This window comes from Pleurodeles waltl, chromosome 8 (assembly GCF_031143425.1).
Source record: "Pleurodeles waltl isolate 20211129_DDA chromosome 8, aPleWal1.hap1.20221129, whole genome shotgun sequence".
In the NCBI taxonomy this organism is placed as follows: Eukaryota; Metazoa; Chordata; class Amphibia; order Caudata; family Salamandridae; genus Pleurodeles; species Pleurodeles waltl.
The window spans coordinates 1341170104-1341187593 of record NC_090447.1 but is presented as its reverse complement, the minus strand read 5'-3'; the positions used below and the strand labels follow the sequence as shown (position 1 = coordinate 1341187593).

General features: G+C 43.7%; 1 protein-coding gene across 5 annotated transcripts in view; it reads left to right on the top strand.

Annotated features, from left to right (window-relative positions):
* The first annotated feature begins 2096 nt into the window (after positions 1 to 2096).
* GRIA4 (glutamate ionotropic receptor AMPA type subunit 4) overlaps positions 2097 to 17490 on the top strand; it is an 892311-nt gene continuing 876917 nt past the window's right edge. For 4 of the 5 annotated variants that reach the window (XM_069202350.1, XM_069202354.1, XM_069202349.1 and 1 more), the window contains exons 1-2: positions 2154 to 3088; positions 4142 to 4300. In XM_069202350.1, coding sequence (XP_069058451.1) covers positions 3001 to 3088; positions 4142 to 4300 — 247 coding nt within the window. In that variant the 5' untranslated portion in view covers positions 2154 to 3000. Of the gene's footprint in view, positions 3089 to 4141; positions 4301 to 17490 lie in introns of all 5 variants that reach the window. The other variant, XM_069202351.1, reaches the window with a different exon arrangement.

Below are 17490 nucleotides of genomic sequence, written 5' to 3'. Positions count from 1 at the left end.
ACGGTACCTGTGAGACGAAGACTTCCTTGAATGCTGATTGAAATTGGTAAATATGAAAGGAAATTGTACAATTGCATTGTGTTTCTTTTAGGTAACCAACTGCTGATTTTTGATAAGAGCCCTAGTTAGGAGTTTTCTAAATTAATGTTGCTAAATTGTTTTTGCATGAAGTCCCACATGCCGATGCTGATTTGAGGTTAGATGAGGATTCCTTTTGTCGCACGATGCAATTTGAGACCTTGTTATGCTGACTAAATGTATGCAATTAGCTCATTACAGATTATAGTTTTAGTGATTTGCATTGCTATTATCGAATGCCTTGTTATTCAAATGCTGCATAGATTGCACCTGTTTCGCCGTTATGGACAGCTATTAATGTTCATTTACGTTTATCATTTGGTGCTGAGACACATCTATATTGTGCTAGCTTTGTTAATATAGGGAAATAAATTCACTAACTTTGAATAAACTGGTGTGGTTATTCCTGACTGAAAGGTCAGGGTTCGCCGAAATGTATTCTGGATTAATTGTTAAGTGTTATGTTGATCAGGGCATTGCTTACGTTCGTTATTGATTATTGGTTTGATTAACTTGACTGACTAAGGGTGGAGAGGGTCCCACTTAGCCAAAAGATTCATCGGCCAAAAGAGCGTCCAAAGTACAGGTAAATTACTAGTACGGAACGCTCTATCAGTACCAATAAGGATGTGCAAGGCAATGCATTTTATTTAATGAGTCTACTCTGGTACAAGAAGCTGCAGGAGCTCTCTGGTTGACTTCAGCTGGAGCACTACACTACACCCTGTAGCACCATGGCTGCTTCCTCTTTTATTTCTCTGACATGCAGCAAATATGGAACATGGGTTGTATGTGCTAAACGTAGAAAGAGCTGAGTGGATGTGAGTGAAGCTCTAGGTTATGGTGGAAGAGATTGGCAGGAGTCTTAGCCAATTGAAGCAGAATTATAAAAAGCTGAGAGGGGACTGGAGGTGTGGCAATGGTGTGGCAGTTTGGGTGGTGGTGTGAAATGCTTGGTACACGATGAAACATGTGGTATTTCCTAAACCAAGAAGTGAATGAGAAATTGTTGTTTTGAAGATGTGGAGCATGGGCAATGTCCGCAAGTTGAGGTTTCCATGGAATACTCCATGGGCAGTTGATGCTTTTCTAATGATGGGTTAGGGGTCTGGAGTATGTTTGCTGTCTGGTCTGAGTGTGGATTGTATGAGTGTGTGTTAGTGTGCTCACTGTGTAGTGTCTTTTCAGAGGTGGTATACTGTGATCATACTAGTATTACTGGAGAAATATTATAGGTTGTCTGCCAGGGTTGACGTCAGTGATTGTTAGCGTTATCTGTTAAGCAATCAATATCTGGGTAGCTACACTCTGGACTTTCTTCTTCAAATACCCTATCGTTACCCTGTCATGCCAGAGAACTCACAGTTAGGTTGAAGAATCGGGACTGTCAGATCTGTGTAAGGGGCACCACTGGTTCTTGCTTGTGGTTGTAAATTCGGAGGGTTGGAGGATGTGTTCTTTATGTATGTATTAGTTTGCATTACTAAGATACTTGAGTCTGTCTTGATGGAAACACCGAGCAAGACCAGTCCAAAATAAAATTAGAATTTCCCAAATTTCACAACTTAATATTTATGTGATTCTTCCCCAATAAATTATGCTTTTCACATATCAATTTTCGTTTCACAAACCGTAGCCAAACCAAGTGCTTGTTTGAATGGAAAGTGAAATGGGTGGGGTATCAAACTCTATTAATTGCCATCAGAACAGCTAAGAACATAAATATGCCAGTGTTCCATTTCTCGTAGACTTGCGATACGTCTTCAAACTTAATGAATAGCATTCCTGGGCTGGTACGAGTCTTCTTGGCAAAGTCATTCATATCACACCTGGTCTGCATAAAATAAAAGTTCTCGGTATTAACCATAACCTCCTTGTCGCTAGTGTGCACATTATAGCCCGGGTCAAGCATAATCATCATACTTATGATTTTATGCTCATCTCCCATTGACTCCCGTGCGAAAATTACCATTTTAAAAAGACTCTGGCTTAAAACCCTATATTATCTTGAGCACTTCAGGGAAACGGCAACGCACGTCACTATCTGAACCCAAAGCGGCTCTCGTTTGCCCTCTGAAATGTTGAGAGCTTTGGGAGAAGTCATGCCGCAGTTAGCCTGAAAGCTAATCCTTTCTCCATCAGGCAGGCTTTTCTCGCCGCTGGCCCCACAACAGGACGCCAGCAGCCCGTGAGGACTCGGGTGCGGACCCCACACTGCCGCATGGGTGGGCTTCGAGGGGGTGGGTGGGGTAAGGACGCGTGCGGAACCGGCGGCGAAGGCGCCTGACCTTGACTGACCCTCCCCAGCGCTAAGTCCCGGTTCGCTCGTCCTCCCCGTCCACTTTCTCACCGGCTCTCGGGCGAGAGCTGAGACGTTTTTGCTGCAGTGACTCCAAAGTCCACGTGCACCTGCCGCCGCCGAGGGCTGGCTGCAGAGCCGCGCAGGGCAGCAGAGGAGGCAGCCTCTGGGTGAGCGCGCAGCCCGCCCTCCCCCCAGTAGCGCCAGAGGAGGGGACGTGCCTGGGCTGGACGTCGCGCATCCCGGACCGCGCTATCCTGAGCGAGGGCTGCGGGGAGCCTGGAGGAGCCGTGGACCGAGGAAAGTCAGTGGAGGCTGCGCGCCCACTGCGAAGACAGGGGAGATAGCGCATGTCTCATCCCTCCGTGCTGGTACCAGACGCCCCCACCGCCAACAACACCACCATCTTTGCATGTGCCACATTTGCAGCCGGACACAACCTCTACCAGGGCGATGGAGACTGCGGGAAAAATCCGACTCAGGATGGACGGTTGCTAAGAAGCTGCTCTCCGGGCCCCAAGCCTTTATATGGTTTTTATTTTTTATTTTAGCGGCGGTCCTGCTTCCAATGCCTCTCTGCAACAACTGAGAGAGAAAAACGGGACAGAGAAAGAATAAAGAAGATGAGGATTATTTTTAGGCAGATTGTTTTGTTATTTTCTGGGTTTTGGGGACTCGCAATGGGCGCTTTTCCAAGCAGTGTACAAATAGGTAAGTGTTTCGCCACCTGCCACCTTTCTGTGCGTCTGTAAAAAGTGTTGTGGATGATAATTACAATATTATTTTTGGGTGGTATTGCGGGGAGAGGTCTGATGGGGACAGTCTGGTGTGAAATTGGTGTTGGTTTGGTGCCTGGAAGGTGGGATTGCTGTTGCAGTGGCTGTGCAAGTTTAGCAGCAGTGGCGGCTTTACAACAGCATCTCCCCGATTGCACAAGAGATGCTCCATTGAGGAGACAGAATGCTCTCACTGGCTGAGGCTTCAGCGAGGATGTTGCTACAGCCAGTGATGCTGTGAGATGTTGCTAGCGCCTTATTGTCTCTGTGTTTTCTCTTAAACACAGCCTGATTTAAAGTTAAAAGTGGACATTTGTGCCCTGTCTGCGCAAATGGGATTGGGCCCCGCACGCTGAGCTGGGCTCTGCCTCGCCCTGTCCCCTCTGCCTCTTGTGGGACGCAGCCACGCGCGCAGCTCTCATCTGCCCGGGCAGCAGCACTGCATCATCCATCGTGCAGGACTTCCAATGAGCCTGCTGCTAATGAGATTCTGAGAGCGAGCTGACTCGGCCTTCCATGTATAATGAGGGGCTGCCGAGGCTGCCCAGAAACTTCATTTAATCCGCTTTGCTGTTCTCCCTTATTCATCTGGATAGGTGGACAGCTAATAGATAGCAGAGAGGCGCCTTTGTCGCGTGCGGCACACGCCGTCTGCCCCTGCATCTCTCCAATGGGCGAACTAGCGAATGTGCCTAGGGTAGTGCAGTGAGAGGCGCTCGGGATATGCGTTTAGATCATTCCTACCAGAGTGGACGTGCGTGCTGGAAAGGAGGGCGTGCTTATGTGGTGCAAGGGAGTTCGAAAGATGGGCAGTGGTGCAAGCTTTCGATTGCATTGCATAGGAAAGTCATTTTGAACGAGGCAATGCTTTTTGGCTGCTTGTCTTCTCACGCTCACTGGGGCAATGCACCATAGACAGCTGCATGGCAGGATCTTGAACCAGTGCTCTTTCACTAAACGTGCCCCCTTTTGTGCTGTCTTTCCGTAGGTGGCCTCTTCATCCGAAACACAGACCAGGAGTACACTGCTTTCCGATTAGCAATCTTCCTCCACAACACCAGCCCCAACGCCTCGGAGGCGCCCTTTAATTTGGTTCCTCATGTGGACAACATTGAAACAGCCAACAGCTTTGCTGTAACGAACGCCTGTGAGTAAATGAGCCACCCAGCTGCAGAGGTTATGCATAAATTATGTACAATGAGCACCACGTGCAGTGGGGCAATTGTCTCGGGCGGGAGGACCAGGGGAAATGTAGCACTTTATTTTCAGCAGGTGTCCCACTGAAAGGACCCGGCGGGATGGAGGGAGGTTACTTGTGTATGTTTCCAAACTTCAGAAATGCACTTCCTCAAAAATACTTCCTCGCCGTTGTAGGGTTTCCTCTCCAAGGCCGTAGTTAACATTAGCTCCACAGGTGAAATTGCATCTGGACCCATGAGTGTGAGGGCCCCACAAACTCAACAAACTCAACTACTCAATCCTTCCCTGGGACACATTCTGTTATTGCAATAGGGCTTATGGCACCCTTGCTGCACAAACGTTTTTCTTTTCCCCTCTATTCTACCAGATAGGAAACCCCAAGTATGGCACAGAACCACTATCTATAAAGACCATGCCCTCCGCCTGCGTCTCGAAGATGTGTGCGGCGCATTCGTGGATTCTGTGCTATTTGATGGGAAGGCTAGTTGCCTTTCGAAGGAGGCAGTGAGAAGCCAGCGGAGCAGTGATGTGTGCAATAATATATGTGCCCGGTTGATGCTGCAGTTGATCTGGTGATGTCACTTGAGGCTGCCCTGCTCCTCTATTCTGGGCTGTAAATGTCTCCTAGAATCACGCAGCGCATATATCCTCTGGATGGCTCTGCATGCGTCCATGCATCGGTGCCACATCACGTTAGCATCTGCTCCCCTTGGCTGCACAAGGGCCCCAACTGGTCATCACCCCAGCATAGCCATTACAGAGGACAGGACTTGCCCAGAGTTGTAATACATCAAATCATTTAAATCCCTTTAAGCACTGGTCGGCCCAATTTACGTTTCAAATCTTATTGTTTTGTAAAATAGATTATTTACATCGGTACATCTCGTTGCTTTTTTGTTCGTCTTCAAGAGACAATGCTCTGGTACAAGTTCATCGAATCTGAGAAGGAAATTAATGTGCGATTCATAGGTCCTCGTTATGCATAGTAATTATTCATGTCATTGAGGTGCAAGCAGTAGCTGATTAGAGTAAACCTATCCGCACAATATGGGGGTTCGGGTCATTTCGCTCCCCAGGGAAATGTCTTCTAGAGGGATTCCAGTTTCCTCTTTCACTTAAAACACCACGTCTAAGAAATATGTTTTAGCTTGTGCACGGGTTTGTGTATAAGCACATTAAAGCTGCCATCTCTAAACGTAACTTGTCTACAATTATCCGTAACTGTGAAATAATGTATCTTTTTTCCTGCTAGGCCTATTGATGTATAATTCTATACAGCGTAACTCAATGCAAACACATTTTTTGTGATGTCATTCTACTTTTTATGGCCGTGAGTCAAATATACAAAGTATACATGTGATATTCTAGAAATTTCCCACTTCTGCTATGTTTTGCTCAGTCTGTATAAATGCTTTTCTCCGTCGAATATCACGAGTTTGTAAAAATCACTCTAGCACATGGAGAAGTCCCCTTAGTGGAGAAAAGTTCGTCAAAAGTAATCTTTCAGTTTTGGGGCGGGCCTTTATCATGTACAAAAGGGATTTGTTGAAGCTGCATCACCGTTTCTAACATTCCTCGTGATTGGTAGATGGTAAATGTCACATCTGCATAACTTTTATGTACACCACATCTAAGCCTGTGAGCTGTCTTTTCTGGCACACTGGCTGCAGTGGTCTCTCTAACAGGTGGACTACCCTCCACCAGAAGGTCCACGGCTTCACAGCATATCAGGTAAAGGTAGTGGCAAAGCATTTCTCAAAAGTTCAGAGTTTCAGATGTGGAATGGGCACTGTTTCCAGACCCAGTGAAACCGACGGCACATATAATATACAGCTTATAGTGACTCATTGCAAGACTAGGGGAACCTTTGTGTTTTAGATGGAAGCCCTTCAGAGTTGGATAACTGTCATCACTCATGGAAGCCTTCAAATAGATTGGTTGTTCAGTGGAAAGATTGAGGTTGAATGATTCTGTGCAATGAGAGTTATGACAAACTGAGCTAATTTGTGTTGGAAATTATAAAAAATGTAAGATTTTTTGGAATTTTAGTAGGTTTAACATTTGTTGTAAAGTTAAAAATGTTCTTCTAATAACATATTGATCTGTAGAAATTCCACAGATAAGGCTAATGATACACATGAGGAGAGTATGGATTCTTGCGTAAATCTGGCATGGACTAGGCGAGGTGTGACAGAATATATTAACTAATAAGTGTAGGATGACTGTAGAGTTATGGTCACGGGATCCCAGTGGATATAATACAGTGTTTAGATATGCCCCCATTTCTCGACTAGTACTTTCCTTTGTTTATAGATATGAACAACATTGTTAGAATTCCCGTATTAAGAAGTAGCAGAGTTCTGTCTTCGATCCCACCAACGTGAATCATCATCCTCCCTTTTGGACTCTGCTTCAGCATAAGTCGTCTCAAGTCAACTAATATCAATAAACTGGCCGCAGTGTGTTAGACAAATTATAGTATGGTTTAGCACATGAGATCATGTAACATGGGTAGTTAATAGCCACAATGGCTGATTAATATTCTGTTTCAAAATAATTGAGGTAACCTTGACAGAGAGATCTGTGTGCCACTAGAAAGAACCTGGATTCAATGCACCAAAGCTGACCCTTCTGTCTGAGATGCAACCATCTTTATGTAAGTGTATCATCGGTCATATTTACACTCGAAAAATTACAAGTTACTGGTAATCTAAACATACTAGCTGGTGGTGTTATTAAGAAATGCGTATCTCAGGCAATTTGAGCACCATCTTTGGTTTTCCGCCTCACATCATTTATTTGATTAAGGTTTCAGGCCTCATGAGGTCAGCCTACTTCTGCGCTTGTGATTCTGATCTTTAAGTTTTCTTAAGTTACCCTTATATGATTCTCATATACATGCGTTGTATATTCAATTGATGGTCCAGTATAAACTACATATAGTTCCCAGGACTGGTAGAGTTGAAGCTCTCACTTTATGCATTTATATTTTAGCATTTACATTATTGAAATCCATAGCACTGCTCAATTAGTTCCATTCAAAATTTTCATAGGAATATATTGTTATAGAAGTATCGTAGACTGTACAGTGGGCATAAGTACAAAATTAGGGGAAGAATGGAAAGTTATTATTATTGAGCAGAGGTTGTAATATAATAAAGTCTTCAAAAACGGGAACAAGAGTAGGCATTTGAGCACAGGTCTGAACCAGTGGTAGGTAGATGGTCTCATATAGATACCCATAAGAGAGAGATTGCCAATAGACTAGTATCTCAAAACCCACATAGTGAATGTTGAAACTGATGAATAAGATGGCTTATCTTACTATCATTGCAGGGTACCATTCTATTCTAGGGAACAGATTTATGCCCTGCCCAAGCTGTGTAAAGAGCACAGCTCTGTTTGAGCTCCGTTGTCCCAGAACTGACTGGCTCCACTGATCACTGTCTGTCTTACATGTGTTCTTAGCCAAAAAGCATCCATTCTTTATGGCCAAATAGTGGTGGTGAGGAATGAAAAGTAAGGATACAGGTTGTGTAGTGGCAGAACAGGAAGATTCCTAGGATTGGTGGCAAAAAGGTTTTCAGGGAGTGGGGAGTGAACAGAAACAAGGAGCACACAACATGAACTAAATAGAAAACCACAGTTGGGGAACTAACTGAAATTTCAAGCTGACTCTGAGCCAGAGGGAGTGAAGACAACGTTTTTATGGAAAATCAAGTAATTGGCTAATTCAAAATCTATGCAGATAGCAAAACTGTAAAAGGTTGGAGAGAAAGTCAAGTAATTAGCTAATTGAAATGGTGTCCAGATGGCTCAACTGATGTTATTAGAAACAAGCTTCAACACTCTGTGACATGTGCATAACATAGCATTTGTTACTCACTTTTCCAGATTTTCCAGGAGGATCTTTACAATTGAAGGACTAAATCAAATGCAGCTACACATGACTGCTATGTGCTGTTCATATAAAATGAATCATATAAAACATGATTTCAGCTTCTCATTCTTGCTAGTTATTGCCATGGATGAATGTCTTTAAAAATACTTGATTAATCACTGGTAACAGGCACAGGTGTTGGACTGTAGCTGAAAAATGACAAAAGCATCCTTCCATTCCTGGCACAGTATTACACCTTTGGATTGGAAATGCCATTCAAGCCAACATGGAATGCATAAAAGTAACCACAGGCATATGTGTTTCACTCTTATTAGAGCTCATCAGAGAGGTATAGATTGTTCAGACACAATCTAGCAACCATTTCAACACAATACCCTACAAAGGCATGCCCTTTCCAAATCCAAAACTGTAATATTTTGTCTAAAATGTTAAAAAAACATTCGCCATTTTTCATCTAGGCGTGGATGGCACTTGCTAATCCAGTGATTAAATACTTTGCTCTAAAAATGTCAAAATGCTTTGTCACTTTCTAGCTTGGTGTTGGTGTCCCTGAGCTTATCTTGTGTTTTAAAACTCTGCTATAAAACAGACATTTCAGATGAGCAAATTTGGAGTGTCTTTGTTATAAAGTATTCCATACAAGAGAGCAGCTCTCCTGTAAAACTTGGAAACTACTCAGAGTTCCATGATTTTTTTTTTTGCATAATTTATGCAGCACGCTAAGCTTGAAAGGACATTGTTTTTACTTGATTTATGATGGGAAATTGGCCTCCAAAGCCTCAGTGACTCTCAGGGTAGCAGTGGACAAGCAGTTGTCTTAGCTCAAAGACAGTGATATGTGGTTGAGTATGGATACTCTATAACAAAGATATTATAGTTGCAGTAAAGCTTTTTTAACAACACAACACTTTCAAGACATCCTATTGTATATATATGTGTAGAGTAGAAACAAGGTGAATAGCTAAAATACATAAATCAGAATACTCAACCAAAGAATAATACAGTGATATTTCAGTGATAAAACTTGGGCCCCAGGATATAAACATTGCATACCATTTGTGATTGGCAGGTTATCGTGAACACCTAAACACAAAGTAGTACTGTCAAGTTATTATTATAAATATGATTAAGTGATTCACACAATGTATACAAACATATGCTGTTTGTGATCTCCATCTTATTTTGAAAAACATACCTCAAAACGATGGACGTAAATTCAGACTGAATAATTCATTCTCCATAGTAATTTAAAGTGTCTCAGAATTAAAGGAAGTGGATGGGGCTGCTAGACATTTTTTTCAGTGTAGGGTAAGTGGTAGTCAATCCCTCTAAATATGGATATCTTGTGACCTGTGAGTCCTAGAGGCCCAGGGTCAGTGGTTCCACACTCTCCCAGCATTGGCCCACACGGGAAAAGAAGCTGAATTTCATCCTACCCATAGAGGCCAGTCACAAGGGCATACATTGGGTTAATCAGCTGCGTTTCAGTCCAGGTAGCACACAGCAAAAACGGATGCTGTACCATTGCAAACACATTTGCTCCTAAGAGACTCAAAGGTAATAAAAGGTGTTGTATGGGAGGCTGTGCTCAGCAGGCAAAAGCACCAGTCTGTGCACCTGCAGATAATGAAATTTGTTACTTGAGGCAGCCTTCTTTTGCCCTCTAGGTCCTGAGTCTGTGGGCTTATATCAGGCTTAGGGCTTCCAAGAAGAGCAGCCAGAGCATAGCAGCCCACCAGAGCCTCTGGGTTTATTCATAGCGTAGAGTGAATTGGTATTGCACATCTCCACATTCTAAATGCACCTTAGCAGGACACATGCAGGTTTTGTCTCTCCCAAATCGGTCTTCAACATTGTGTCCATACCAATATTTAATCTGTGTGCAAATCCTATTCCTTTCATCGTATGTAGTTCAGCCATTAAGCCAACCATGGGGGACACCATGATGCGTGTCCTTGAACTTCAGAACAACATAATTCTACAACCAGGCATTCCAAAAAGTGGTCTGCCAAAGTTCTGAAGTTCAAGGACACGCTTCATGTTGAAGACAGATTGGGGAGAGATGTGTCTCTTGATGAAAGAATTTTTGGTGCCCTGAGGAAGTTCACAGGAAGTGAGAGAAACACATTGGCTGTGCTGCTTTGCACCGTTGATGAAAATGAAGTGTGAAATTTTCAGTATTGATCTGGACTTAATTGAAAAGAGATATACAATATTGGTGCACTATCAGTTGTATTTTTTGGATGGTTCTAGCCCCTCTTGGAGATGCACCCTTGGAGCAGCAGGTGCTTGTGTTACTGTGCACGTACTGGAACTTCTCATTTGATGGACTAATTGGGAGGTGCAGTGTTGTTAAAGGCTTGCTGCCTGCGGTTGTTGATAGATATCACATGCAGGTTTGATCTGAGTTGGTGCAATCTTACTCAAGCTGGACTTGAATTGCAACTTATTTGTCCTGTTTATGTCAGTCATGCAGCAGCTCACTGTCAATCAGTCAGTGCAAATTTTCAGCTCTAACATCTAATGACCAGTTTGGGGCAAAGCAAGAGAGGAAAAAGAAGCAGGGGCTGACTTTTCTTGTTCTCTAAGGGTAGCAGTCATACCCATAATAAAATAGCATTCAGACACATCTAAAGATGTTAGGAACCAGCCAAGGCAGCCAAGGATAATGCTGATGGCATGTGCATCGATAGTGATCATTAACTATGTTATCTGTGCATCCATTTCTATATTTATGAAACAAATGGAAACCCAATGCACAGAATGGTCACACACATTTCCACCCATACAAATGATCACAAAATGTCCCCTATTTCCCTCCGATTTAATTTGGAAGGTACAGTTTCTGCATCCCAAACAACTATAATGTTGGCCCAGCAAACTCTATGTGAGGAAGATCCAGGTGGGCTGCCCCTTTAGGACTAGAGGTTGGTGACCCATAAGGAAATTTTCCCCTTCTCAGGCAGCCAGAAGCTGTTTTGAGGATAACTAGATTACCAGTTGCATGGGTTCCTTAGTATCGGGGGCTCCACAAACTTGTCACAAATAAAAAAATGGGAGGGAACATCAGGAGAAAGATAAACTACATGAATGGTTCAGATTTAGAGGAGCCCAGGCTCTTACATCCTACCAACATTCAAAAGTAGCTTTTCAGGGGACAAGGAAGTTCATGGAAAATCATTTTTGGGCTATGTAGGTTGACCTGACCTAGCAGGTCATATGATATGTCCATAATTAAGTTACAGCAAGTGCATATCAAGGACAGAAGGGATACTGTTGTAGGTTAGCTCAGTTTTATGGGATTTAAGAGTTTCTGTGTTCATGTTTAAAGCACAATAATAATTCAAACATTCGCACAGACATAACTAAATCTTCAGTAGTCAGAACACCCAGTTTAACTTCAGGAATTAGTAGACAGGCAGGCAGTGAAGATGTAAATCAGAAGAACTCCTCTTAACAAATTATTTACTATGAGGTGAAGGATCTTACGTTTTTTAACAAGCGCTCAGCGTGTGTCTGAAAAATAAATGGGGATACATGCTAGGCCAATGAGACTTGTTACTGCTTGTGTAAGAAACACTTTGGCTTTTCCATGGCAGACTAGAAGATTTTTCTCTCTGTTACTTGGGTCATCCCTGCAGCACTCAATCCAGAAAACTAGATTCTTTCAGGATTGGTGGACAGTGTACTTGTGCTGCCTGGCTGGCAAGGAGACTGCTGAGCAAGGCTTCTCAAAGGCTTTTGCTTGCTGTCTAGGGATGCTTTTTAAGGGCTCATAGTAGTTTCAGACTCATGGGAGATCTCTTCTATAACGGAGTATTTCGGTTTTGTTAGCTCCAGGTAAAGCCATAAAACAGAGCATACTTTTTTAAAATCCAAAGCATGAATATTGAGGCTATTTATCTAATAAAATATTGAAAATCAGAAAATGAAAGGTCGATGCTACATCTGATGCACAGAAACATGTTTCACTTGCTTATAATTTGGCCTAAGTTATTTTATGTGAGTTTTATGTTTCCACTGAGATTGGTAATCAGTGTAGCAAGTGCAATAAAAAAAACCTTGTCACTCCAAAATGTTTGAAAATCGTTTCTAAAACAATCCATTCAATCGTTGTAGGGCCATCCATTATGAAGTGGCATTCACTCAGGATCTGGGACAACAGTCCTCGGACGCGGAGGAGGGCTCTTTCACACTTCACCTGAAATAGAGGAATGAAAGATCTCCTACCCCATCTCTAATCTACTCTCATACCTCCACCCTCTTTCTTGACCTGCCCACCTCGTAATATTAGCTCTTACCTTTCATAATATAGGCGTTGCTTCACTCATTACAGTATCTATAGATTTATCGAGCACCCAGGTTTTGAGTATGTGCATTTAGTATGTTTTTAAATGTAGTACCCATATTTAAACATGTACTTATATGTATGTAATATATTTTGTCTGCAATGCCTTTTTGGCTCAGTATTAGTTTGCCTCTGGTTTTACACATATATGCCCTACGGATACATTTTCTCCAAAATATAATCTTCCACTCTACACATCGGGCAGACACATGAAATGACCACGACACTCGCTTAAAGGGGTAAAAGGCCGCTTTAATAGAACAGGTCTGGCAAAATTACAACCTTGGCATAATAGCCTCACAAAACTACCCAATCCTCACTAATACAAAATTCATCACCTAACCCCTCCCCCTCCCTCTAAAATGACCCCACTGCACTACCCCTTGTCCCATCCCCACCTTGACTCGACCAACCATTGACCCATGTGTCCTGCAGTCACCTTCTCCAGTTCCCCTTGTCTGTGCAAACTCCCTGCCCTCTCATCTTTCTGATCTACCCCTTCCCCCCCAAAAGGCCACTTTATTAAACATAGAAAACCCCACCAGACCCGCCTATCAGCGGCAAAAATAAAAAACCACCCCCCCCCCCTTATTCACATATCTATGCCGTTGTCATCATAATGAAAAACAAAATAAAACAGAGTTGGTACCTATCCGATTCTAGCAAAAGTTAAATTTCAAACCCCAAAACCAAAACTCCTTAACAAACGTAATGTTCAAATCTACAAAAAACCACCTAAACGCAACACTAATATCTAACAAAAATTACAGGGAGGGCGGGCGGGCACAAAAACAAAACGCCCACTGGGTGTGACAACGGCCAAAGAGGCCTCCCACACCGAGCCCTTGCTCTTTATCCTCCCGCCTAAGCCACCGCCCCATCCTGTCCAGCCAACCAATCCCCGTTCGTGATCGTGGTTCATACCACGTCAGCCCGATAAGCCCGGGGGGAGACCGGGCAAGCCCATTGCTCCCCCCAAGCCCCCATCGGGCAGACACATGAAATGACCACGACACTCGCTTAAAGGGGTAAAAGGCCGCTTTAATAGAACAGGTCTGGCAAAATTACAACCTTGGCATAATAGCCTCACAAAACTACCCAATCCTCACTAATACAAAATTCATCACCTAACCCCTCCCCCTCCCTCTAAAATGACCCCACTGCACTACCCCTTGTCCCATCCCCACCTTGACTCGACCAACCATTGACCCATGTGTCCTGCAGTCACCTTCTCCAGTTCCCCTTGTCTGTGCAAACTCCCTGCCCTCTCATCTTTCTGATCTACCCCTTCCCCCCCAAAAGGCCACACAGGAAAACCCGCACCGGCGTTTTCCTGCCCCACCCAAAATTTTTTACTTATCCCATAAGTTTTCGCCCAATAACTTAGCAATCAACGACCTAAGTTCTAACAAGTAATGCTCATTACCCAAAAACGATAAGTGAACCCCATCCTGCCGAAACAATTCTACATCAGAAACCCCAATATTCTCATGTGTAAGCACCGAAAAACCTTGATCCTTACAAAAACTCCTCATTTCCCTGTTCACCTTTTTTCGTTGCTTCTCAATTCCTTTAAAAGAATAAGCACCCCTCCAAACCCTTCTAGGTACAAAACTCGTCCAAACAATATGTGTACCTGACCAACGCTCTTTGATCCTACATAAATCTAACTTCATCGCCTTCAACAAACCAATGCCCGAAAGCGCAACCAAATCATTTTCACCCAAGTGTAAAACTAATACATCAGGACAAACACCACGATCAAACCTTTTTGCCAAAACGTACAGCAACTCCCCCCATCTCATGCCACTCTTACCTACCCAACTAAGCTTTATTCTGGCCCCATCCAGCCCCAATTGCCTTCCAAAATGCCGCGATGCCGCTTGCTTCTCCGCCCAGCAAACGAAGGAGTGACCCACGATCCAAACGGCACAAACCTTGTCCGGCCCCCCGACGCAACCTACAAGAGAAATATGTTAATACACATCTTAAATTATAACAATCAAAACATACAGAAAAAATTGGCAGAGAGCATTTGTAAAAGAGCGGTACAGCAAATCAGCAACACTTGTACAAAACTACCCATACATAAAAAAACTCCCAAGAAATACCTAACTACTGCTTAAACGAGCGCACATACCTCTGAAAAGATCTAGACCTCCACCTGCCTAATTGCTTAATTGACTGATCTGATTCACCTTGTCTCCTCGCTTCCGTCGCAGCCCCGATCCTAAAAGAGTGTGTACCGTAACTACTAGGGTCTAAACCCAATCTCCTAACTGCCATCCTTAAAACTGCTAAAAACTGTGATGCTAACAGCGGCGAACCATCCTGATGAATAAATACAAACCTGTAATAATGTAACCGTAATGCCATGAAAGACAACCAACAACTCACTGGACAGTCCTTGGATCGTGATGCCTTCAATAACAGCTCTTGGCACCTGCCCAGCTGGTCCCCTTTGGAAAAAGGTAACCATATGCAAACTCCTTGAACACTCACATGCACGTTCTCCAATATAAGCCCCTGCCTCCCTTTTAACCCTAAAAGCTCCGAAATCCTAAAAGCCCCATGAAACAACCAGGACATGCAAAGAGAAATTAAAGAGACCTCCCACTCAGAAAAACAGACTTCCCCCAAACACCCCAACAGAGGCCTCAGCAAATCATGAGTTATAGGACGCCTCCTATCACACCTCACCCCACCCACCCTGGCCCAACCAGCTAAAATTCTCTTACATAACTCACCCTCCACCGGATCGTACCCCCAAAAATACTTACCATAAAAAGAAACCCCTGATAACTTACCCGAAATAGTCACTGCAGCCAGACCTAACTCAATCTGTTGCATAATGAATCGAACTGCATCGTCCTGTCTCTTATATATAACATCAGTCTCACCCCACCTACGTACCGCACCTGAATCCAGAAAATCCAACCATGCCTGACAGTAAGTCCTCCTCGTCGATGGAGCTATTGATTGCTGAACTAACTCCAACATCCTCACTCTCCTAGATCCCACAACTCCCCAGGTATAACTGTCTTCCGAACATCTGCTCCCGGCGCCAAACCACGAAATCTCTGCCACTGAAATCGAGATAAAGCATCAGCGATGTTATTAAAAACACCAGGCACGTGTCTAGCTTTGAACAAGATATTGAACTTCAAACAGTTCAGCAAGAAAATCCTCAATAATTTCAGCACTTTCTCATCTTTTGCCTTCTGTGAATTAACCAAATGTACTACGGCCTGATTGTCTACATTAAAAACTACATTCCTGTTGGCTAAAAACCGGCCCCAAAGCACCAACGCAACCACTAAAGGAAAAAATTCTAAAAATGCAATGCTAAACTTCGACTGTTTCCATTTAGCGGGCCAAGCCTCCGCTGCCCAATGACCGTCCCAAAATAGACCAAAACCATGAGCACCAGAGGCATCTGAAAAAATCTGAACGTGCCAAAACCAACTTTCATCTTCCACTAACATAGTCACACCGTTGAATTCCTTCAAAAACTCGATCCACATCTTCAAATCATCCTTAATACTTGCCCGAAGGCGAATGTGGTGATGTGGTAAAACAGCTCCCCGCATGGAAAAACCAAGCCTGCGACAAAATGCCCTGCCAACCCTAACCACCTTGCAGGCAAAATTCAAATGACCAAGCAATGATTGTGCCTGCCGCAACTCAATCTTTGGTTTTGCCACTGCCTCCTCCAACAAAGAAATCAAATGTTGCACTTTGTTTTCAGGCAACCTCACTTCCATTCTTTCCGAATCCAGTTCTATACCCAAAAAGGTAAGACATGACACAGGCCCTTCTGTCTTGTCACTCGCCAATGGAACACCAAATCTGGACATCAACTTCTCAAAATCCTGCAATGCTCTGCCACAACCGCCAGACCCAGACTTGCCAACAAAAAAGAAATCATCTAAATAATGGGTCACCAAAGAACCGCGGCTGCAAAATAAAAAACACCATTCCAAAAATGAGCTAAACATCTCGAACAAAGAACAAGAAACTGAACAACCCATAGGCAACATCCTGTCCACATATATGGCCTCCTCAAATTGCATGCCCAACAAAGAAAAATCATCTGGGTGCACCGGCAACAAACGAAATGCTGACTCCACATCTGACTTCGCCATCTCTGCGCCTTTTCCACATTTTCGTACCAAGGCAATAGCCTCATCCACAGATGCATAATGCACCAGTGAATCTTCTGCAGCGATGAAATCATTTATAGAGGCCCCCGCCGGCCAAGACAAATGATGTATCAACCTAAATTCCCCATCCTGTTTCTTCGGAACCACACCTAGCGGGGAAATAGTCAAATTTGACAGCGGCCAATCTAAAAAGGGGCCAACAATCCTGCCTAAATTCACTTCTTTTCCCAGCTTTGTTCTCACAACTTCTGGATGCTCTCTTGCTGACTTCAAATTATTAGCCCATCTCCTCAACCTCAAACCTTGGTAACGTAACCTGAAACCTTCTATAAAGCCATCCAACAAAAGTTTAGCATCGTCCCTCCTTGGATAAAACTGCAACCAATAAGCCATAACGTCCCATTTAATAGGAGTAGGACCCTTTTCCTGCAACTTGCTGTGTAAATCCTCTACCCCTGTCCCCTCCTCTTGACGATTGCACGTGCCAAGACCCTTGCATCCCACCAAAACATTGTGACACAGGGTGTCTCCCCCCACAATTGGAGCAGTCATGTCTAAATTTGCATTGTTGCCTGTTACAAAACCCGCTGTTAAAAGACCAACAGGACCCATTTGCTTGGAATTGCCCTCTATGCCCGAAACCCACCCCAACTTGGGTGGGACGCCCTTGAAAGGGTTTATATTGCACCGGCAAACCACTTGCTGTATGCATCGTTGGCGCGTTT